The sequence below is a fragment of the Trichechus manatus genome, unplaced genomic scaffold (assembly GCF_000243295.1).
Source record: "Trichechus manatus latirostris isolate Lorelei unplaced genomic scaffold, TriManLat1.0 scaffold00096, whole genome shotgun sequence".
Classification (NCBI taxonomy): Eukaryota; Metazoa; Chordata; class Mammalia; order Sirenia; family Trichechidae; genus Trichechus; species Trichechus manatus.
The window spans coordinates 3,074,921-3,098,868 of NW_004444032.1; the positions used below are offsets into that span (position 1 = coordinate 3,074,921).

A 23,948-nucleotide genomic window follows, 5' to 3' on the forward strand; every position below is an offset into this window, starting at 1 on the left:
GCATTGGGCAAATCTACTGCAAAAGAACTCTCTGACGTGTTGAAAAGCAAAGATGTCATTTTGAGGACTAAGGTGCACCTGGCCAAAGGCATGGTATTTTCAATTGCCTCATACGCACACAAAAACTGGACAATGAATAGGGAAGACCAAACAAGAATTGATGTCTTTGAACTATGGTGTTGGTGAAGAATACTGAATATACTATGGACTGCCACAAGAAGCCAGAATGCTCCTTAGAAACAAGGATGGCGAGACTTCATCTCACGTACTTTGGATATGTTCTCAGGAGGGACTAGTCCCTGAAGAAGGACATCATGCTTGGTAGAGGGTCAGCGAAAAACAGGAAGACCCTCAACAAGATGGACTGACACAGTGGCTGCAACAATGGGCTCAAGCATAATAATAATATTTAGAAACCTGAAACCAAGATGCTAAAAAACCCTGAAGGCTGAATGCCTCCTGGGATGGAAACGAGGATGGCCATACAACTTTTTTTTTGTAAGCTTAAAGTACAATTAAGCTATGTATGTAACACTTTAATAAAAACTCATTTTTATTTTAAAGTATGTATACACGTATTAAAAATTTAGTAAAACACTTATTGCTATTTCTCCATGGTTCTATTTGGAATATAAAAGACATGGGAACATACAAACTCAAGGTATAGATTCCACATCTGCTTTCCATTCCACTATATTTGAGGGATAGAACTCACACTCCCATCAGCAACAGTGACTCTGAGCCAGCTAATGACTTTCAGTCAACTAGAGGGCACATCAGACCTTCCTTCTAGGAGTTGGAATGTGGGAAAGGAAGAACACTAGCTTGGAAAAAGTACCTTAGGTGACTTGGGTATTTCTCTCTACAGCGTACAGGCTTTCCCGGCCATCACATCACTACTCTCTGTGCTAAGAGTATCAAAGAAACAAGTCCATAAATTCGAGACTGCAGGTGTTGCTTGTGCTATATACAATTTTAATGTTTTTTGTTTTAATAATAACAAACCTTAATGCACTGTCAAAATGCTTACAATTTTCCTTAAAATGAAAAATTTCCTCACGGGGGCAACCAAGCATCAATATCCTTAAGTGTCCACAACTTGAATACTAGTTATATATTGCTACATTTTTTCATCTATTTAATGTTTCCTATAAACAAAACTTTGTCTACTCCCCTCCCTACCAGGCCACATCATTTTGTATTCTGTACCTAAAATCAATGTTTCTATTAAAGAAGTTCTGTAAGTGTGAAAAGATCTTTATTTCAAAGTAAAAAGCACAAAGTCTTACACAGCAGATAAAATTAGTGTTACCACTCTGAGGTTAAGGGTAGCAACCTTTCTTGCATATGCTAATTCATCATGAACTCCCAATAGCCAGATCAAAAGGTCCGCAAATGTAGTTACAAGATGTCATGGTATAATTCCTTTCGTCCATCCTAGTGACAAAATTAAAATAGCTACGTTTCATTTAAAATTTAAAATATAAGCAGCTTTTCCACAGGAAAATTGTATCCAGAATTGTCTAAGATCATATTTTATACCTTGTATTTATCATTATAATCAATATTTCTGATAACCACAGTATAAGAAATTTAACCTTGTGTAATAGTTTTTCTCATCATAAATCAAGTGAAACACCCGATTTTTTTCTCTCTTCACAAGTAGAATATGACTAAACATTACACTTTATTCATATTTACTGATTCTATTTACAGAGAATATTCAATAATCAGACCTCACCATTTGTAATACTGTACATTAAATTACAAGTAATATATAACCCCTGCTACAAAAGTTATCTGTGTTGACCCCCAGGATAAAAACTGTTTCTACAGTTTAAATACATTAGAAATTAAGGAAAAAAAAAAAAAAATCAGAAAGTAGTCTTCAAATACTGAAAATCTAGAAGAATTCTCCAACATCTGCTCTCTTATCTCGACATTTGCTCCGAGCTTTTGTTCGGGCTTTGAAGGCTGCAGAGTTATATAAATGCTGAAATGAAGAAAAGGAAAGCATGTGTGGTCAGTAAATGAATTAGAAATTCTTATAAAATGAAAAAAAACACAAAGGCAAGAAATAAACTAACTTGATCCTATAAAAAATGTTTAGAAAGCACACACACACACAAAATGGGGGGGGGGGAAATTAACACATATAATAAAGACTTAATAATTATTCCATGTTGAAAAAAGTATTAATCAAATATGTAAAACATAAAAATTCCAACTAAAAAGCGAACAAAGGGTATCAACATTTAGTATGATGACAGAAAAGACAAATTACAAACTAATGTGAAAAAAATGTCCAACCCTCAACCCTGCTATCAGTTAAAATAACAAGAAAAAAAAATGATGAGGTACCATTTTTGTACCTGTTAAACTAACAATTATTTAAATTATGAAGTCTAATCCTGTCAAATCTGTGTAATAGCTATGTGCCTTCATTGAGTTCTGGAGACATTAGAAATGACAGAATAACTTTGGAAGGTAATTTGGCAATACATATCAAAAAGTCACATTCCAGCCCAGTATTCCCATGCAGGGTATTTCTTGTAAGAAATAATTCTAAAGAAAAATGTACAAATGTTAATTTTTTGGGAAAGTTTAAAAATACCCAAGAATCAATTATGTTACCATAAATATAAAAGTTTTATAAGAATATTATTAAGCACTTTGTACCCACTGGACAGCTATAATTTTAAAAACAAAAGGAAAATTAGTATCTGCGAGAATTATGGAAAAATTGGCATCCTCGTACATTGCTGGTGCGAATGTAAAATGGTTAGGCCTCTGTGGAAAATAGTTTGGAGGTTCCTCAAAAGTTAAACATAGACTTACCATATGATCGAGCAATTTCACTCCTAGGTATATACTCAAGACTTGAAAACAGAGACTCTAACAGATAACTTGTGCATCAATCAATGTTCACTGCAGCACTATTCCTACTAGCCAAAAGGTAGAAACATCCCAAGTATCCATCAACTGATGCATGTGGATAAATAAAATGTGGTATGTACCTATACAATGGAATATTATTCAGCCATAAAATTAAATGAAGTTCTGATACATGCCGTGACATGGATAAACTTCAAAAACATTGTAAGTGGAAAAAACACACACACATGTTGTATGATTCCAGTTATATGAAATATCCAGAATGGGTAAACTGAAAAACAAAGCAATTAGTGGTTGCCGGGGATGGGTGGAAGGGAAAACGAGAGTGACTGCTTAATGGGTATGAGGTTTCCTTTTGAGTTGATGAAAATGTTTTCAAACTAGATAGAGGTGATGGTGGCACAACACTGTGAATGCACTAAATGCCACCAAATTACACTTTAAAATGGCTAATTTTATATGAATTTTACTTCAATAAAATATACATAGTCCCCGACTTACGAGGTATTCGAGTTACAATAAACCACATATACAACTGTTTTTTCTTTGTACATCTCATTGTTAGTAGTATATACTACATTGCTGTTGTTAGGTGCCACCGAGTTGGTTCCGACTCATAGCAACCCTCTGTACAATAGATCGAAACACTGCCCGGTACTGTGCCATCCTCACAATCGTTGTTATGCTTGAGCCCACTGCTGCAGCCACTGTGTCAATCCATCTCGTTGAGGGTCTTCTTCTATTTTGCTGACCTTCTACTGTACCAAACATGATATCCTTCTCCAGCAATTGATCCCTCCTCATAACATGTCCAAAGTATGTGAAGTAATCTCACCATACATACAATGTTAAAATATGTCTGTAAGTTTACATATAATATTTCCAACTCCCAAAGACCAAGATTGGATTTATAAAGATACTGATCATAAAAGGCAATAATAATGAAAACTAAAAAAATGAGGCATTCAACTTACATCAGAATCAACTTACAACGGAGTCATTGGAACAGAAGTCGGGGACTGTGTGTGTGTGTGTGTGTAAAATTAAGTGTATTTAAAATGTTAGATGGAAATCTGTTAATTACTATTTAAAGTTAAAAACTCTGAGCACTTCAAGTTTCCTCACTTATTAAACGAGTCTGGTACTTAATAAGCAGGCTCGGTATCTGATACAAAAGAAGCGCTGTGTATTTATTTTTAGATATAAAAACCCCATAGAATAAAAGGAAACAAAAAATGAAAATGATTTCTATATTAAGATAGTAGGGTTATGGCTAAAAAGATTTCATTAAAACTCCTCACAATCTAAACGCAGTAAAGCTTCTACACTTTCAGTACAGCTATTCTGTGTATGAGAAAAACCATGAAAAACTAAAACTTCACGTATAGGCAGATACCACTAAATACCTTTCTTTGAGATGTTTAGTGCTTTTTTTGTTTTTAGTCATTATTGTTATTTATTTTTATTAGTGAAACAGAATTACATAAAAATCCCCTGATTTCTGAAACATCAAAGTCACCCTATATTTTGTTACATATGTTACAAATATCATGGGAGAAAGATGTGGCAGTCTAATTCCGTAAAGATTTACAGCCTTGGAATCCATTGGGACAGCAGTTCTACTCTGTCTTATAGGGTCCGCTATGAGTTGGAATTGACTCAACGTTAACAGGTTTGTTTTGTTTTGGTTATGAATATTTGTCAAGTGAATACATGAAAATAATTTCTTGACCAGTATATTCACTCACCAAATATTCAGTAACAAATGATGCATATTTTAAGACAATAAATTTACCAAATATTATTTAATTGGTTTTCATCTACATTAATATCAAATAAAGCTTACATACTGCTGTTTAGTTCTTTTAAAACCAAAACAAAAACCTACCCTTTCAAAACGAGAAATCTTCATCGTTTTAAGAGTTGCCGCATCGAGCATCACGGGGGGACCAAGTTCAAATACATTGCGAAGGAATTCATTTGACTTATGTAAAAAGAAAAAGATGGTAAGGTTCAGTATTAAATATCATAACTCTTTTTTACTACATAAAGTGAATCTGACTAATAAAAATTTTGTGGAACTTGTAAGTATAAACTTAAGTCAGTTATGTTTTTTCTCAGTGAGACCAAATTGTTTTCCAATGCCTTGAATTCAAAAAAACTATGCCAAACTATTTGATTTCATATAGATTTCAATAGCTGAGGTCTAAATTAAAGCTATTTCACTCTATACATTACCAAAAAAAAAAAAAAAAAAGTTTCATATTTATTCAATTTTATTTTCAAAAACAAATTTACTCTTTCGTATTAAGCTGAAAGCATTCTGGATATTCAAATAATTTCAAAAGCTAATTATACTCAAACCTGCTCCCTCATTTAAAGGCTAATGCATAGAAAGGATGTCACCCACTTACCTGCAAGTGGTACTGCATCCCCGACCCAAGAACCTCTTTAAAGATGTCATAGGTGTGTTTTTTGACCCAGCAATCAATATACATGCGTTCTGGACCAAATTTAACAGTTTCTGTTGGAAAATCCCGTTCCTAGCCAATGGAAGAAGAACCAAAATTACAAGTGGCACTAAAATGGCCTAAAAAGATCCCCTGTAAACACAATTTCCAAACATACATGTAAATGTTAGGATAAATAAACAGTATGGTTTAAATTGATACCTCCATACACGAGATGTGATTAGACTTAAAGGTACTGTCCTATATGTCAGAGTGTGGAATTTGTCTAGTAGTGGTGAACTGAAGGCACAACTGAGTTTGTAAAAATACTAATGACAAACGTATTGCTGTGATTTTTTTTTTTTTTTTAATTTCATTTTAGTCACAACAAACTTGAAAAAGAATCAAATGGGGGAGGTTTGCAGGACAGGTCAGAAAAACAAGATACCAGCACAAGGCAGTGGTTGAAGTGATGGGCAGTAGGAATCTAGGAAAGGAAGTGAACAGACCAAAACAAAAAGGACAGACCCAGCAACTAGAGGTCTAAGAGCAGGTTTATTAAGAAAATGAGAGGTTACTCAAGATTTCAAAGATGGAACAATTCTGCCGGAATCCATTTCTAAGGAATAACCATAACCATGCAAGTGTGGCCCCAGTGAAACGAAGTAACCGTCACCCAACAAATAGAAACTATGGTTTTTCAAATGATGGAGAAGTCATCCAGAATGCAGGTAGAACTTGGTATGAAGACAAAAACTGGCTGCTCGAAACCAATGACTCAAAGAAGAAACTAGTCTACAAGACTAATAGCCTACCCAAACCACGGCCTCATCTATACTGAGATCAGAAGAACTAGATAGTGCCTGGCTACCAGTACTGACCGTTATGACCAGTGACACAATAGATGATCCCAGATAGAACGGGAGAAAAATGCAGAACAAAACTCAAATTCTTAAAAAAGACCAAACTTATTGGACCAGGAAAGACCAAAAGAACCCCCAAGACTATCGCCCTGAGATACCCACCCTTTAAACTTTATACTGAAACCACATCCAGAGGTCACCTTTCAGCTAAATAACAGACTGGTTCATAAAACAAACAATATCATCCATGAGCACTGTGCTCCTTTAAAAGATCATCTATATGAGACCGAAAGGTCAATATTTACCCCAAACCAAAGATGAGAACGTAAGGGAGGACAGGGAAGCTAGATTATTGGAAATGGAACAACCAGAATGGAAATAAGGAGAATGTTGACACATTGTGAAAAATTTAACCAATGTTACTGAACAGTATGTATAGAAATTGTTAAATGGGAACCTAATTTGCTGCATAAACTTCTACCAAAAAAACAATAAAGTACTATAATTAAAAGAAAACAAAAAAATAACAACCGGTTGCTGAATTCTTTGATGAATCATGAAGATGAAAGAGTAATGACAAAGTGGGTAGTGGCAGTCAGAGATGGCGGAAAGAAGGTGATGGAGCTTGTCAGAATAATCAGTCCTGAGTGCTGAAGCTGGCCTGGGCTGAGGGGCTCACGAGGTTTCTCAGGTCCTATTGTCCTTTACAATCTATTACCCAGAGGGGATGTATCAAGACTGAAAATCTGAAACAGGTCTAATCCAGAAAATTAAGGACATGTTGTGATCTTATCTTTAGAGGCTACAATACCCCAAAATCCAAATACAGGAAAAACTTAGTTACTTGAGAAAATAGCTTGTCTAATTTGGGGATACTGCCACACTAATTACAGAAGCAAATTCAATTCTTAATATTGATGTCTACTCTAGTTGGGGCGGGCGGGGGGTGTGTGTTTAGGATTATAAAACCCAGAGTAAATAAATATAAAATATTCTTATAATGCAATTAGACTCAGCATAACCAGAAAATTTAGATCCCAGAGGTTCTCTATAATAATTTGTATCTCTACTTTATTTTTAACAAGTAGATTAAAATGAAGAAAGTAGTTCTTAAGTAGAATACATCTGAGAATCACTGGAACATTTCTAAAGTAGATCTGGGGTGGGGCCTTAGAATTTCTTTTTTAATTCTCATTCTAAATTTTGACACATACCTCAGGTTGAAAACCACTACAGACTCAACGATATATTTATTCTTATAAGAACTGCCATATCAGATAGTAATAACTTAAATTTACACTTTAAATCCAAGAAGTATTTTTAAGCTAGCAAAAACAAAGCATATATATATTATAAAAAAGTTTAATATTCTCCACAGTGAGACTACCATCATCCTAAGCTCATTTTAGCCATGCACTGCATTCCCTCAAGGTTTCTAAATCAATTCACTTTCCCTGTGTATTGAAGCAGGGTAGAACACTAACAAACGCCAAATTGTACAGAGGGGTAGGCAGTAATTTATTATATTGACAAAAAAAAAAAAAAAACTGTACTAAGTACGTATGTGCTAAGCAACGTTGCTTATGTGATGTCAAGCGCACCACGGTGAAATACATTTTATCAGTCTGAATCTTTCAAATCTTTTCAAACTTAAAAAAAATGTACCTCTATACATCGGCATTAAATTTTCCCACGTTTAAAAATAAGTTTTCACTTATGTTGTTAATAACCCGCTCAGTGAGTTTCTGTCAAGGGTGATAGAAAACTCTGGAAACAGACAGTAGTGATGGCTGCACAACATGATGAACACAGCATCACTGAACTGCACGTGTAAACAACACTGAAATGGCAAACGCTTTGTTATATACATTTGTACAATAAAAAAATAAACTCTGCTCCGTGAGAAAAGTATTTTGATCAAAGGTGACGCTCCATCAACAGAAGGATCCAAATGTTAAGGTTAGCCTGAAACAATCTAATTTCAAAATGAGTAACTTATCAAAGCATTTAAGAGGCCTACCTCCACCGCTCTCAGAATATCTCTGAAGACCGACCGCTGCTTTCTTTTGTCCACTTTGGCCCGGTGCTTATTTCCATCTGTAGCCAATGCCCTAAGCATCTGAGTCAAAGACTCCATGTCTTCATAAAAAAAGTCCTGGTCAAGAGAAACAATTTTGTTTGGTTGTTGTATTTCTTCAGCCTCTTCTACAGCCAACAAAGAACAGTCCACTTTGGCAAATAACCCAGCAGTGCTGCAGAAAGCAACACAAATCCTCAAGCTGTCTAGAGATCTCGGCCCACAGGCACACAGCAATACATGTGTGATATTAGCACGAACTTAATATAGTTTCCCTAGAGCCTTCACAGAGAGATCATGGGCCTGCCAACACCCTGACTTCAGACTTCTAGCCTCCAGAACTGTGAGTAATAAATTTGTTGTTTTAAGCTACCCAGTCTGTGGTAGTTTATTATAGTAGCCCAATACAATCAGACTGTAAATTCACAAAAAATTATTCCAAAAATTAATGTTTCTATATAGAAGCAATGATTTTATAGAAAACAATACAAACAGGACTTTTCCAACTATTTTAAGTACTATGAAATAAAAATCAAACGGTAGTAAACAGGAAAACAGATTCTGATCCCTCCCCAATTCCCTGCAGAATATGGAACATTATTTCTAGAATGGCTGTATCTCTAGATATCTCTTTATCATTACCTCTAGAATGGCTCTACTTGAGCACAAAGATTTTTATTCCTTTCACTCCCAGCTGAGGCAGAATATCTTTGTTAAGGTATGGAGACATTTTTACATAGGATCAGTTATCCTATAAACAAACAAAGGCAGGAAGGGAGAAGAATGTTGAGTTTCCCTTCCTGGAAGTATCAACTCCAATTCACTTAAGATTTCATCCCAAAGAGGATGTTTAGTCTTTGGATTATCTTTTCTCTCTCTCTACTGCAGCACTTGCCCTCTGTTAGGTCAGATGGGGATGAAATAAGAAGAACTAAGGAAAGTCTGCCTACACTATATTTTGGTGTATTTTCCCAAGTCAAACTGGAACCAGCACATCATGCAGCCTTCCCCCACCCAAGATCTGTAATTCTGCCACCCATACAGCCTTTGTCTTATTTTAAGTTATCCTAGAGTTCCTATAAGGCCATGACTAGACTATTGGTGGAGCCCTGGTGGCGTAGTAGTTAAGAGCTCAGCTGGTAACCAAAAGGTTGGCAGTTCAAATCCACTAGTTGCTCCTTGGGAACCCTATGGGGCAGTTTACCCTGACCTACAGGGTCACTGTTGAGTCGGAATCAACTTGACAGCAACCGGTTTGGGTTAATTTTTTTTTTGAGACTATTGGTGGGGGGGGGAGGCAATACTCAACTCAATGATAGTATAGTAGTAGCCACACTTACATTGTACCTAGCATGTGTTCTCAACAACCCTATGAAAGGAAAAAGTTATTATTACTTTCTCCATTGCACAAGGAGGCACAAAGAAGTTGACCAACGTCATCCAACTAGTAAGGGTGGGAAGGATCTGAGTCTCTGCAGTATGGCTCCAGCACCCACTGTTATTCTACTCAGTTATATGACAAACATGCATAGTAAGCAATGAGAGAGCTCATAAAGTACTAGTAAGTCTTAATTTCAACTTAGAACAAATAGGTATTATTAATATTTCACCAACTCAATCTTTAAAAACCAACTCAAGAGTCAGCTCTCTGGAAGTTTTTCTTCTAAGTCTCCCAAACAAAATTCATTACACATCTAGATTCCTGGGTTAATATCACAAAGCAATTACGCTAGCAAAAAGTTCAGAATAATATTCAATGCCACTCATTTGCTACAAGAATCCTACTTTAAAGTTCCCCATGAACTTATCAACCCTGGTTTAAATTAATTTTCTGAACATCCTATAACTAAGCCCCATCACACCACACATACACACACAGGAACAAAAGATATGTGGGTAACAATATGTTTATGTTTACACAACTTAAACTCGACAAGTGTAATTTAAATTGCACTTACTTCAATTTAAGATGTATTCCAAAAGAAAAAGAAATGAATTACTATTTCTATGGGCAAAGAGCACAAAATTAAAAATTGGGACATCTGGTTTCTTTGCCTTGAGGTTAAGGACCCATTAACAAGCTAAACAGATTAAACTGCTAGCTAAACTTGAGTACAATTTCTCACATAATAAAGAGAACCATTAACTACTGATGGCATTTACTCACTTTCTATTACTACCTGCTATTCTTTAAAAAAAAAAAAAGGGGGAGAGTAAGGGGGTGGGGAGAGACACTTGACAGATACAAATTTTAAGAGCCTAAACATTTTCTAAACACAAAATGGAATGAGAAGACTAAACACGGCAGGCAACCAGGAACACTGTATTAATCCTAACCGGGATTATTAACTGTTAAATAACTTCCTAAACTGCAGAAAAAGTTTCATTCTGAAAATACACAGTCTGTCTCAAATTAAAAAGCATCTAGTAAATAATACAAGGTTAATAATATATTTCCCATTTATATGAGTTTCCGTATTGGATCTTTCTTGTTATCATGACGTATCTATGGATTCAGCGTGAAGGCAAAAAAAGCTGCTCTTTAATTTTAAAAAGCAGCACAGTATCTGAATCACACATCATACAACACAATTCCGCACTTCCAGCTCTAATATCTGAGGCATTTCCTTAGGCAATTCTTAGAATTAAAAAAAAGAAAAACCATTGCCATCAAGTTGATTCTGACTTATAGTGATCCTATAGGACAGAGCAGAACTGCCCCACAGGGTTTCCAAGGCTGTAATCTTTACCGAAGCAGGCTGCCGCGTCTTTCTCCCACGGAGCGGTTGGTGGGTTCAAACCACTGACCTTTCAGTTAGCAGCCAAGTGCTTAACCACAGTACCACCAGGGCTCTCTAATCCTTAGAGTAGAGGTTGCAAACTAAAGTGATCAACTGTCCCAGTTTGCCTGGGAAGAGGAGATTCCTGGGACGTAGGACTTTCAGTGCTAACAGTGGAACAGCACCAGGCAAGCCAGGATGGATGATCACCCTATCACCAACACAAATACCTTCAAGAGCCAAGCCAATGCAGACAGTAACTAACATGAGGGAGTGAAAAGGGTGGTGGGGAACTGCAAAGTACATGCCCCAGTCTAAAGGGCCATGTTTGTCTCTACTTCTGGCTTAAAGAAGTTAAACAACAGTGACTGGACTCACCTGATCCCAAATATATGCTCACTTAGTGGTAAAGAGCTATGGCTGCTAACCAAAATGTTGGCAGTTCGAATTCACCAGGCACTCCTTACAAACTCTGTGGGACAGTTCTACTCTGTCCTATAGGGTTGCCATGAGTCGGACTCGACTCAATGGCAATGGTTTTTTTTTTTTCTCTTTTTTCTCCCCAGGTCTGATATTCATTATAAAGTATGTATTATAAACTGAATCGCATTCTACCCAAGTATGTCTAAGTCCTAATCCATATACCAGTAAATGTGATCCTGTTTGGAAATAGGGCTTTTCTTATGTTAATAAGCACAACGATTAAGTACTGGGCTGTTAACAAAAGGTTGATGGTTCGAACCCACCCAGCAGCTCCAAGGGAGAAAGACCTGGCAATCTGCTTACTTAAAGGATATGGCCAAGAAAACCCCTATGGGGCAGTTCTACTCTGAGACATGGGGTCACTTTGAGTTGGAACTGACTTGAGGTGCTTAACAACAACAATGAAGTCATACCAGAGTACACTGTAGCCTAAACCTAATCCCTTCTGAGTAGCATTTTATAAAGGGGAGTAGAGACAGAGACAGAGCACAGAGGAAGACCCCATGTGACGACAAAGGCAGATGTATCTATAAGCAGTAAAGAACTGTCAGCAGCAAAGGACTGCTGGCAGTCACCAGCCTCATGAAGGAACTGACACAGCCCAGGCCCTGATTTGGATTTTAAGCCTCCAGAACTGTGAGAACTAGATTTCAGTTCTTTAAAAACACCCACTTTGTGATACTTTGTCATGCCAGCCCTAGGACACTAAGCATCTATTCATGAATTACCTTACCGTGTCCTGTGTCTGCAAAATCCAAGCATCCTCACACAGAATACACTATACACAACTCTTTCCATGAGTACAAGAACATTCCTGAACTTTAGTTCTATAGATGGCAAAAATTAAGAATAATGAACTACATTCAAATATTGCTCTACAAATCGTGATTGGCTATACTCTCCAAAGTATTATATTACCATTGCCAAGAAGGTTCTCAAGCTGGCCACACTCCAAAGTTACCATCCAATTCTTAACTGTGAAGGTAATGATAGAAATGGTCCTTGCCACATAAACTTTTTCCTCTGCCAGTTAGATACTTACGTTATCCATTCCTCTGGCCAACTCAAACAGAAGTGCCAAAGATATGCCAGCAGCAATTCTCATGTTTACATCATCACAAGAGAGTAGGCTTGGAAGCTTATGTAAATGCCTAGAAAATAGTTAGTTATTACTATGTGAACTAACTAGTTATGTCACTAAATGTTATTTTCATAAAATATGAAACTAAAAATACATACATCTCAAGCTTTTTCTTCACTTCATTGATTGGGCATATGGTCAGTAATAACGTCCATGCGAGAAGCGAGCTGATATGAAGGACTGTAGTAGGGGTGCTGCAAATACCATTAGGGTCTTTCTCTTTGAGATATGACTTGGTGAAGATATTTTCCAAGCACTCTAGAGTTGAATACAGCTCCTAATGCATAAGAATATCAAGTAAGATAACCATCTTAAATTAGATATGTGCAAATAACTGAAGTCAAAGGTTTTATACTTACAGTAATGTCATCTGTGGCAATAAAACAGCAAACACCAAAGCAAGTTGCACACTGAAAAAAAGAAAGAAAATATAGTTTATAATATTATTCCTTAACTCTACATCTTCCTACTTCTGTAATTCAATGTAAAATTTTCTCAGCTGTATGATTATAGTAGGTCCCAAGCATAGTACGAAAAGAGAGGAAGGGCGAAAATGAATATCGGGCCAAAGAGTCAAGAGAAGGGGGTTTCAGCCCAGGCTCTGCTCCTCTATCAAACTCAGAGTATGACTATAGGCAAGTTACTCTATTTCCCTTGGGACTTCCTTTATCATAAAATTGGAACGGAGGCCGTGTGTGCAAATGAATTATATAATTTCTAAATCCATTCCAGCTCCTTATTCTGTGATTTAGACTGCCGGATTATTTTACTTACTCTATGGGAACAAAACATTTTTAAAGGGTCAAATTAGCTATCTTCCAAATTGCTTCATTTTCCTATGTACTACAGATGCCTAACAGATCATTTCAAGCTTCAGCTCCACCTCAAAAGCACAGACGAAGTTTGGACATTTGAGATAAAGAAGACTACTCTATTAAAAACTTTTGAAATACATTAAATTTGCTATTAAATTTCTAAGCTCTTAAAATCATCTATAATCATTTTTGTTTTTCTGTAGACTCCAATGTAAAATAAGCTTCCAAGACCACACAGGAGCAGAAATCTCAAAAAATTTAAATACTTGTCCTCAAACCTCCCTCCTAAAAAAGGATCTCATTAGTCAGATTTCACTTATTTTGGAATATGATAAAAAAAGGTTGTGGGAATTCTATAATTGTTCTTTGTTAGGAAAAAGGGGGCTACGCATGTGAGTACACTGTAAGACTACAAGATAATGCTTACCTAACAGAACAGACTCAGAACACAATACTTACATAAATGATCTACTTGTAACATAAACAGGAGCCATCAATTCACAGAACATCACTTTAAAAAGCAGAAACTTTATCAGGAGTAACAAGTTAGCACCAACTATATGTACCCTTCCTAATTAGTCAGAATTGGTAATGTGTGAGATTTGACTATTCTCCATTTTCCTTTTCTCCATATGTTGTCACTAAAATTCCCTTAAGTTGTTGGAAGTATCACCAAAGTTTTAAATCTTTAAAGTCACATTTCACATGCCCACGTTTTAGCTAGTTCTATTGCAGGACTATGGATGCTTGTGATAGTAATCTGCTTGGTGTCACTATTTCATCCATTCTGAAAGAATTGGATGTTGTTAAAATTTAAAGGTAGCCTCAGCATTACTCTCAGGAAAGAAAAATTTCAATCAGTATTTCCTTTTCCTAAAGTGAGCAGCAGAAGCAAGGCCACATTTTTCCTTTTGATGGCGACTCTTAACAGAAATGACATTAAAATTTAAGACGGCATACATTTACTATGGATTCCTTCTGCTAATGTGAGAGCTGGTTTAAAAAAAAAAAAAAAATCACACTGACATGCAAACAAAATTCAGTGATTGTTCCAAACGTCCACCCTGCAAAGTGTTGTCTGTCTGAGACCTCAAAAATACAGCCACAGTCCTGCACAATTTAAAAGTTACATGAACCTACTAAAAAGAGGGAACAAAAGCTAATGAAACATTTTAGGACTACTAACTACTGGAGCACACAGAGATTTCTATGAAGTCACTCACTAATTCCTATTTCTTCACCAGGGAAAACAACCAGGCCATTTCCAGCTTCCACAGCTGGGTAAACTTTCCTCATCTAGCTGCTGGAGGGAGACCTAGAGGTGGAATAGAGACACAGAATGGGGGCCTGGCTCCCAGTCAACTTGCACTGGGCAGTGATAGTGGCTTGTATGAAGCCACAAAGATTTCAGGGTTTATCTGGCACAAAGATCAATGTCACTTACCTTAAATAATACTAAAGACAAGCTAATTTGAACAAACAGTATTAAATGTCTTAAAAAGTTTCAGAATTGAACTAATTCAACTTGTTAGGAAAATAGCTTAACACTCACATATCACATTACAAATAATCCACTAAGAACACTTCATGTTTCTGTGATACAGCAAAGTATATTCATGTGATCATTTAAATCACTTTTTATTAGCTCACCAAAAACAAAACAAAAATATTTTAAAACCACAATCTAAAGTCAAATGTTAAGAGTAGTAAATATCAGAGATTAAACCTTCCTCAAACGCCAAAACTAGATGCTAGATGAATGTTTCACAAATCAATTTCAGCGTTTTCTACATCCATCCAAATCCACTTATGTAAATACAGCATTACACTTTCTGACAAGACTGTGAGGCCAAGGTAGCAAAAAAAAAAAAAAAGAAAGAGTCTGTCACTAATCAAAAGAGTTCCCATTTTAATCAATTTTCTATTTTCCTATTGTATTTCTTAGAATAAAAAATAACCACCCAAGAAACATTTAAGTATCCAGACTGTTTCTTCAAGTTCCAGTCCAAAATTATTCTACAATCATCCTAAATAACTCAGTATAGTATTTAATATCAGTATATTATCTTCAACTTCAAAAATAAAGAAATTTACTCTACAGGAGATGCTCTATGGAGTCTCAGAAAATACAAGAAAGCAGCTGGCTTATTACGTCTGCTCACTAAAACTAAAAGACAAATGAGAATAAAATATTAACAAAACCTACTATTTTAAAAATGCTATTTTCCTAGATTCTTTCATCAGAATGTCTGGGTGTCATGCGCAGCTAGATCTATAAATCTAAAAATCTTAAATCTTATACTTACAGTTTGCCTAGCCTGGATACTTGTCGTTCCATCACAAATTATTTTCTTCAGGATCGGTCCAAGAGTTTTTAAAATCTCTTCACTTTCAATTCCAGGGCCCAACTGAATACAAAGGACACACGCTAATGCTGCAGCTGCACACTGCTCGTCACTCTTACCTAGAAGAGAGAAGGGAGATCAAGACACAACTCTGACAAACCACGTGCAGGGGACTAACTTAAACAGAGCTTACATAACAGCAGTTCCCCAAATGTGTTCCACTTCACAAATGATAGCTGCTAGTTTGAAATGTAAGTATAAGATCTAAGATTTTTAAATCTTTGACATAAGTTATGAGTTCAGTGAAGTTAGGAGTTGACACTTTGAAACAGAACTCACTCAAATCCTGGATCCACCCATATTAGTCAAATGACCATCAACTTGTTACTCTTGTTCTCTAAACGAGTTCCTTTATCTATAAAACAGAGATTAATGCCTACCTTAAGGTACTACCATAATAGTTCAACAAAATAATGTTTTAAGCCAATTTCTACCCTCCAATTCCTAATGTACTATTATGAATATTCAGTGCTCAAGTAGCCCATGAATTAATCTCCCAAGCATTTCAGGTGTACACAGCTCATTCCTTAAGACACTATAAAATGCATCTCTATAAAGGTAAATGTAAATTAACTCTTTTCAGAACTGTTTATACCAAAGAGTTTAGGCAAATATTAAACTTAAATCTTACTTGACACATTACAGAATTATAAAATATGAAGACTGAACGGGAATTTTTAAAGGTCATCTAGTCTAACTACCCAATTTAAGAGACATTTTCAATGTAAAATGCCTTTAACAAAGCCATTGTAGTATCTTTAAAAAGCTGGCTCTTTGTTAACCATTGTCATAACAATATGTGTACTAACTGTTTAATGCAAAACTATTTGTCATGTAAACCTACATCTAAAGTATTATTAAAAAAAAAAAAAAAGTTGGCTCTGCTATCAACTACACAACTAACAAGTTATGCAACCATAAACCAGTCTTCTCACTTTTCCTAGGCCTTTCTTTATTCTGCACAATGACGGGTGGATTAGATCAAGAGTTTAGATCATGACAAAGCTTTCACCTGAGGCAAAATGAGAAAAATAAGGACATAAAAGCTGAGTTCATTCAGTATAAAGGAGCATGTATGCTTCCTACATTTTTGGTGCCAGGAATTTTTTTTAAATAAAACAATAGCAATGGTAGATGATAATTATTTCCATAATGCCCTTACTTGGCAAAATAAACTGGCAGCCCCAAATCTTTTTAATTTTGGTGGTTCCTAAAGTCTGGTAACACTGAATCTTTCAAGTCTCTCATTCTTAAAAGTTCTATGATTACAACAGTATGAATTCTACAATGTCTATTATAAAGTTCTAGAAATGCAAATATACCAAGAAAGATACTGTAAATTACATGTCAATCCACAAGTATCATCAACGTTTTAAATAAGAACAAGAGAATGTGGGATACTGTAATACTCTAATTTTATAAAAATGAAGTAGGATTTTTTTTTAAATTAACACTTTTTGTTTACACTTGTTGTACACTTTCAAGCCTTTCTAAGATGATGACAATCATCTCTTCTGATATGACAAAAGATGGCAATTCACCCCAGTCCTTCCTACTTTCAAGCTGTTTATTGCATAAATAAAAACAAAGCTTCTATCAAGTCTGATTTTGAGTTATACCAACTACAGTGTATTCCTTAACTATACAAAGTGTTATAAGGAATGGGCCAATGCTCTAGGGCCATTAACAAATGTTACTGCAAGGAAAGTAGCAAATTCCTTGTAAGTTCTGTGCCTACGACTCAAAAATAAGCGGAATACCTTTTTTCAGGCAGCGTTCAATGCTGTCAGTTAAAGTCATTCTTCTTTCCAAAATAAATTCATAAAGCATTTTTGAAGACATCGCATTCTTAATACCTTCAAGAGCTGCCTGCCTTGTCTTTGCACTGTTTAATAAAACACAAAAGAAGATCCAATTGGAGCATACCATCAAAGACTTTTTAAAAAGTTAGCTTAGTAGTTCCTTGTAAATTTTTCTATGTACAGATTTCTTATCTAATTGTCATCAAGCTCTAAGAATTTTTCTGTAATTTAATTTTCATCTACAACTCACCTTATTACACAAAAGATCTGAAGCAGACTAACAGCATAGCATTTGTCTGTTTATTAGTTTAAAAGCCTTAACTTGAAATAACAACATAAATATGCTACAGTTTCAATGTATAGAACATGTTTCCCAACATTACATATTTAAGTAAAACATTTTTCAATACTACAAAAGACTAAAAGTCATGTTTGCATATTCTGAGCTTCTTAATTCCATTTGTTTTAAGTCAATTCTAGAGCTACTGTCAAGTTAGAAAACAATTTAGCTTTGACATTTTTCATATCTGTAACAAAATTAGTGGTTAGGAGGTTTAAAGCAAAGTTTAGCTGTCCTTTCTGGTTGAAGATTAACTTTTATTTTAACGAATCCACTTCAATTATTATCAAATACAGTTATGGATGTGCTACTGTGCTAGAACAATGACTAATTTGAGTCAATCTATATTTTGGTGGCACTCTCCTGACTCACATCAAAAGTCCAAACAAAAAGGAAACAATAAAACTTCAAAGTAAACAAATCATGCTTTAAGGGAGAACATACTGTTACATCAGAGGACTGCACGTACTAAATACGTAAGATGGCTGATTAGAATCATCCAGAATAAAGAGTTCCCAGTACTTCCTACCTCTTATCCAGCGTCAGGTCAATGAGTCCCTTCAACTTGTATTCTAAGTCTTCTTGGGTTCCTTCCTCATCAAGGACTTCTGGTCCTAAGGAATAATATAAACCAAGCACTACAATTTAAATAGATGGGAACATGTAACAGTACACCTCAGTCACGAGAACTCCTTCAACTAAAATATCCTTTTATCTAAAATTACAAATAATTTAGAAATCATACCATCTTCAGCAAAACTGGAGGGATCACTGTAACCACTGCAATGGCTCATTGTTTCAATCGACGCATCCTCGTCACTAAAAGGTTGAACATTTCGATGCTGGCTACCTATAAAAGAAAAGAAGAAAAAGGCGGATGATTTTGTTGCCATATGCAAATATTTACCTTAGGAACTTTTAAATTTATTTTAGAGAAATGCAGTAGTAAATACCCCAAACTTATTTTTTTAAAAAGGATGACTATATTATAAAAGAGCACACTTAAATATTCCTGAAATAAGTATCATTTCACCTAGCAGGTATTTTGGAGCACTAGCTACTAACAATACATATCAACTCCAGAAACAGACGAGTCATCCGACAGGGGCACCAGTTTCTGATGACGGAAAAACTGATATGGAAGATGGAAAAAAAATCACTTCCAAACCATGACTTCGAATCATGAAGGCAATGAAGACAGATCCGGAAATGTAACTATAATGCCATAGATCATCATAAGAATAAAACAGAAGATATATTTTCCAAAGACAATTACTGTGCTTAGTAAACATAACGTAAGCGTTCTTGGGTTGCGCCTGGTCTTATGTGAAGGGGATGCAGGAGAGAGGAAAGCCTAAGGAGTTAAGGGAGGGTGAGAATGGTTTTAAAGATAACTTGAATTGAGAAAAAAAAAAAAAAAAAAGCTTATAATAGAACTTCTAGTATTTGATAATAGTATAACAGTCTTTTAGATACTCTTTTAAAGGTTCCAACCTATCCAACAGTTTAAAAATATCAATGCTGTTGCTAATACAAAATCAAAATCCTTTTTTTAAACTAGAATCTTTCAACTTCATTAACATAAGGAATATATAATTGGTTATTTCTGTAGGAATTTCATGATAAAAGGAGTGTGCAGTCATGAATTACATTGAGCGCTGAGTTAAAATACATCCTAAATTGTCCCCAACGTGACCCTGAGGCAAGTCACCTGACAGACCTCTAAGCCCAAGTTCCCTAGCCAGTAAAATAAAAGATTGTACTAGGTCTCTATGTTCAAGAAATTCATGACATATTTACTATCTTAAGATAAGCTTAAGATAGTCCTCTAAAGGGAATAAACTGTGCCAATCAAAGTAGCAAAGTATAACAAATAAGTAACGAAGCCAAGATCCCAAAACTTAAGACTATTTTAAAAAAAAATACATCCTTAGCACAGGAAAAAAAGAATCACAAGTTTGTCTAAAAGATAAATGGCTGTTTCAAATGTTCTTGACAGTTTCTGGGCAATGCTTGCTAGTCATATGATTAACTTTTACTAACATTTATTCACAAGTCAATTTACTTTTTTCCTTTTTCAGACTCAGCACATTTCTAAACTGCCAAGAAGAGTGTTCCTACGTCAGCTCTTACTCAGCTCCCTTCTCTTAACTAATCGATTTCAGTGGTTTCTATCAAAGACTCAAGGCCAAGAGGAAGGTTAAAAAATTCAAGAAAATAAAAAACCTGTATGAATGCCTAGTATCTTGTGAGTGGCACTTAATGTGATGGCACTCTTTAGATACCTAAGGTCCCTGGGTGGTGCAAAACAGTTAACACAGTTGGCTGCTACCCAAAATGCTGGAAGTTCAAATCTACCCAGAGGCACTCTGGACAAAGGGTCTGGTGATCTACTTCCGAAAAAAATCAGCCATTGAAAATCCTACTGAGCACAATCCCACTCTGACACACTTGGCATTGCCATCATTCAGAACTGACTCAACCGCAACCAGTGGTGGTGGTACTTACTGCATGTTCTCGTTCTTTCCTTAAAATGCTCAATCTTCAAATGCAACTAAGTGCTCTGACAGAGGTATACATAGGAGGCCAAAGAGTCCCAAACAGGCATTTAAATCAGAATAAAATGAAAACAATTAGGGAATGGGGCATTCTAATCAAAGAAAACTACAGAAGTCCAAAAGGTCCCATATTTAGATACATTATCTTGCATAAAAAAACAAACAAACCCATTGCCATCAAGTTGATTCCGACTCATAGTGACCCTATCGGACAGAGCAGAACTGCCCGACAGGGTTTCCAAGGAGCACCTGGCAGATTCGAAAGCCAACCTTTCGGTTAGCAGCCGCTTAACCATTGTTCCACCAGGGCTCCATTGTCTTGCGTAAGAGGTGAATTTTATTAGCTTCCTACTACCCACTATTAACTTTAAAAAAAAAAAAAGTTTTAATGGAAAACTCATCAAAGTGATAAAGTTGGTGGTACATGTGGAAAGATCTCTTTTGAATCCCATTTCTTCTATGTAATTTACAATTACAGTAAAGTGACTTGTAAGTAAGCACAAGTTCGTATGTAATAATTTTCCATCTCAAGTCTTTTTTTATTTCTTGAATAAGTAACACATTTATACGGAACTAAAGTTACAAAAAAGTAAATCTCACCCCCATTCCTCTCCCCAGTTCCACTCACCAGAGTCAGTTAGCCAGCTCTAATATAAACTTCCAAGGATATTCACTATATATATAGCTTTATAAGGTAATCAAAGAATTCTTTTCCATTTTCTTTATAAGCTAAAAGTCAGTGTTTAGAAGTATCTTTTCTACTGAAAACAAAATAATGGAAAAGGCAGCAGTAAGGTTGATGAAAAGCCACCAGTGAGCCTTGAAGTAAAATCTGAAAGGCAGTAAGGAAGATCTGTCAGGCAGGCTTCAGAAGGAAATAATGGTTGCACTCTTTTAACCTAAAAAGGAGCCCTGATGGCGCAATGCTCAGCTGCTAACCCAAAAGGTTGGTGGCTCAAACCTATCCAGTAGCTTGATGGGAGAAAGACCTGGCAATCTGCTTCTGGAAAGATCACAACCAAGAAAGTCCTACAGAACAATTCTACTCTAACATATGGGGTTGCCATGAGTCAGAATCAAATGGACTGGTAATGGGTTTGTTTTTTAATGATTCGAGGTGGCCATTAGTAACATTATTACGTGTTTCAAAATGACTTTAGCTTGCTGCTTCTCTATTATTTCCATTTCAGCAATTTAAACTTCTAAGAATAAATTTAAAAAGGATCTTCTAGATAGAATTCAAATATTTACTTCAGATGAGGAAAAGCTGAAGTACAGATAGCAACTAGATGCCGCAACAAACTTTGTTTCACGTATCGATCAAGAATAATGAACTTCACGAACATCAAGAGCATTCAGTTGAAATCAAGAGCAATATAAAAAGGAAAAAATCTGCGTTTCTTTTTTCCTACCTCCAAGCAATAATAATCTATTCTTACAGTCAATTATTACATGTGTAGTTCATGATTACAAGTTTTAGGGAGGCTATAAACCTTTTCAAATGCCAGTTTCCAATCATCTTTAACAAGAAAACTGGCCTATGTACTTTCTAGTGAACAAAGGCAGAGCATTCTGAGGATCAGAGTGGCATGACGTCGTAATGCCTGCGGATACTCCATTATTTAAATCCATAAACTCGACCAATTACTAGATGGGATGATTTTTACCTAGTATACGTTAGTACTCGATTTTGAGTTTGGTGGAGTGTCCTGTAGAAGAACTTTCCGCTTGGAATTCTTTCTTCTTTTTAACCATATGGTTAATAAGTCGAGGACCATAAATCCAGTTAAGCACCTATCCATCCAGGAAAAGCCTGAGCTTTATTGTGAGAAAACAAAACAAAAGAATCCCTAAACTTTTATCCAGTTGCAGCCTGAGCTCTTCACTACCCCTGCCTATCCGGGGCTCGTTGCACAGGACCTACAGGATGCAGCACAAAGGAGAGCAGGAGGTCGCGCCTGTGGCTCGGGGCTTCGGGGGATGCTGGTTACGGATAAGAGCTGAGCGTGGGCTGCGACAGCAGCCCCGGCCTCTGACGCCTCCGACCCGCGAGGTGGACGCGCGGGACAAGCAGGAAGGCAGCGGGATGTGGATGCCGGGCACCTCTGCGTCACACCGGCCCCACCGCGCAAGGCCCAGGCCGCTTGACATTAGAGCCCGTACAAACTGGCCAGACGTTCCCCAACGCGCGGGACGGGTGGCATTTCCGCGAACCCCATGTTGGAGCCGGCGGGTCAAACACGGCCAGTGACAGCAAGGACGCCAACTCCAAGCTTTGCCCCATCTTTCGTCAATCAGAACTCAGGAGAGCGCGCACCGGCTTCTGAGGACAGTTCCTCTCCCCTCCACCCCAGCTCCCCGCCACCTCAGATCCCTACACACTCCTGGGTCCAAGGACCCAGTGGCTTCCTCCCTGCCCCCGCGCCGGTGCCCTAGAGTCGGGTTCGCAAGCTATATCCAAACCGCGCGAGGCACGGCCCCCAGGGCGCGCTGGGAACTGTAGTTCCCAGCAAGCTACGCGTCCTCGAGACGCAAAACGTCCGAAGGAGACAGAGAACTACAACTTCCTATGTGCCCAACGCTAGCACAGCCGGCAACCGGGATGCCGGCGGCGAGGATATCCCCTTACCTGCTGCCACCGCCGTCGCTGCGGCTGCCCCTGTGCCGCCGCCACCACTGCCACCGCGGTGGGGAGTGTTCCGCTTCTTATTCTTCGGCATCGTGGGACGCCCGGTGCCGCTTGAACTCGGAACTTAGCGAGGATCAGCCGATGGAGCTGCACTTTTTACTCGTGCGTCTGTGCGGCAGGCGGTTGAGAAGCGAGTCTTCCACTAACAACAGAGGCGAGAAGCGGCGGGGGTGAGAGTGGGCGGTGGCGGCAGCAGAAATCTCCGTGAAGAGCTGTGATCGGAAACGATACATGTTTCTCTCTAGCGCGGGAGCTAAGGCGGGGCAGGCGAGGCCACGACGCCTTAAGTACCAAGACCGCCGTCTGTCGTCACCATATGTAGGCGGGACTCGAACGCTCACTAACCAATCCCTATAGATTGCCCCACCAGACTCCCTCTTTGGGCAGCCCATGGGGCCCTACTACCAGTCCCATGCCGCAAGACTTCCATAAGCGCTCAGGGAGCAAGCCTTCGTTGCCGCACTGAATGCTGGGAAATGTAGTAAGCGTCGGGGCGCCAGCCTCCAGCGGCTTCCAAAAGGCTTCTCTGCTCTCTGGCCTACATTCTCATGACTCCTCCCCCGTTTGGGGGCGGTCCCTGCCTTGAATTGTCTGAGGTGGTCAAGGGTGATGAGCAATGGGGCGGGTATGCCCGATGACGTGATCCAGCT

General features: G+C 37.3%; 1 protein-coding gene across 2 annotated transcripts; it reads right to left on the reverse strand.

The window, feature by feature from the left end:
- Positions 1-464: 464 nt before the first annotated feature.
- IFRD1 (interferon related developmental regulator 1) lies at positions 465-23,583 on the reverse strand. 2 transcript variants are annotated; one of them, XM_023737029.1, is made up of 12 exons: positions 23,239-23,580; positions 18,797-18,901; positions 18,581-18,689; positions 17,670-17,794; positions 15,811-15,968; positions 13,049-13,099; positions 12,788-12,966; positions 12,591-12,699; positions 8,229-8,363; positions 5,310-5,438; positions 4,784-4,879; positions 465-1,993 (listed from the first exon to the last, which is right to left on the reverse strand). In XM_023737029.1, the coding sequence occupies exons 1-12, from the start codon at positions 23,327-23,329 to the stop codon at positions 1,904-1,906; spliced, it is 1,377 nt and encodes a 458-aa protein (XP_023592797.1). In that variant the 5' UTR covers positions 23,330-23,580; the 3' UTR covers positions 465-1,903. The 2 variants fall into 2 exon arrangements, with proteins under 2 accessions (XP_023592797.1, XP_004382636.1); XM_004382579.3 differs by having other exon boundaries at positions 1,685-1,993; positions 18,581-18,665; positions 23,239-23,583.
- Between the last annotated feature and the right edge of the window lie 365 nt (positions 23,584-23,948).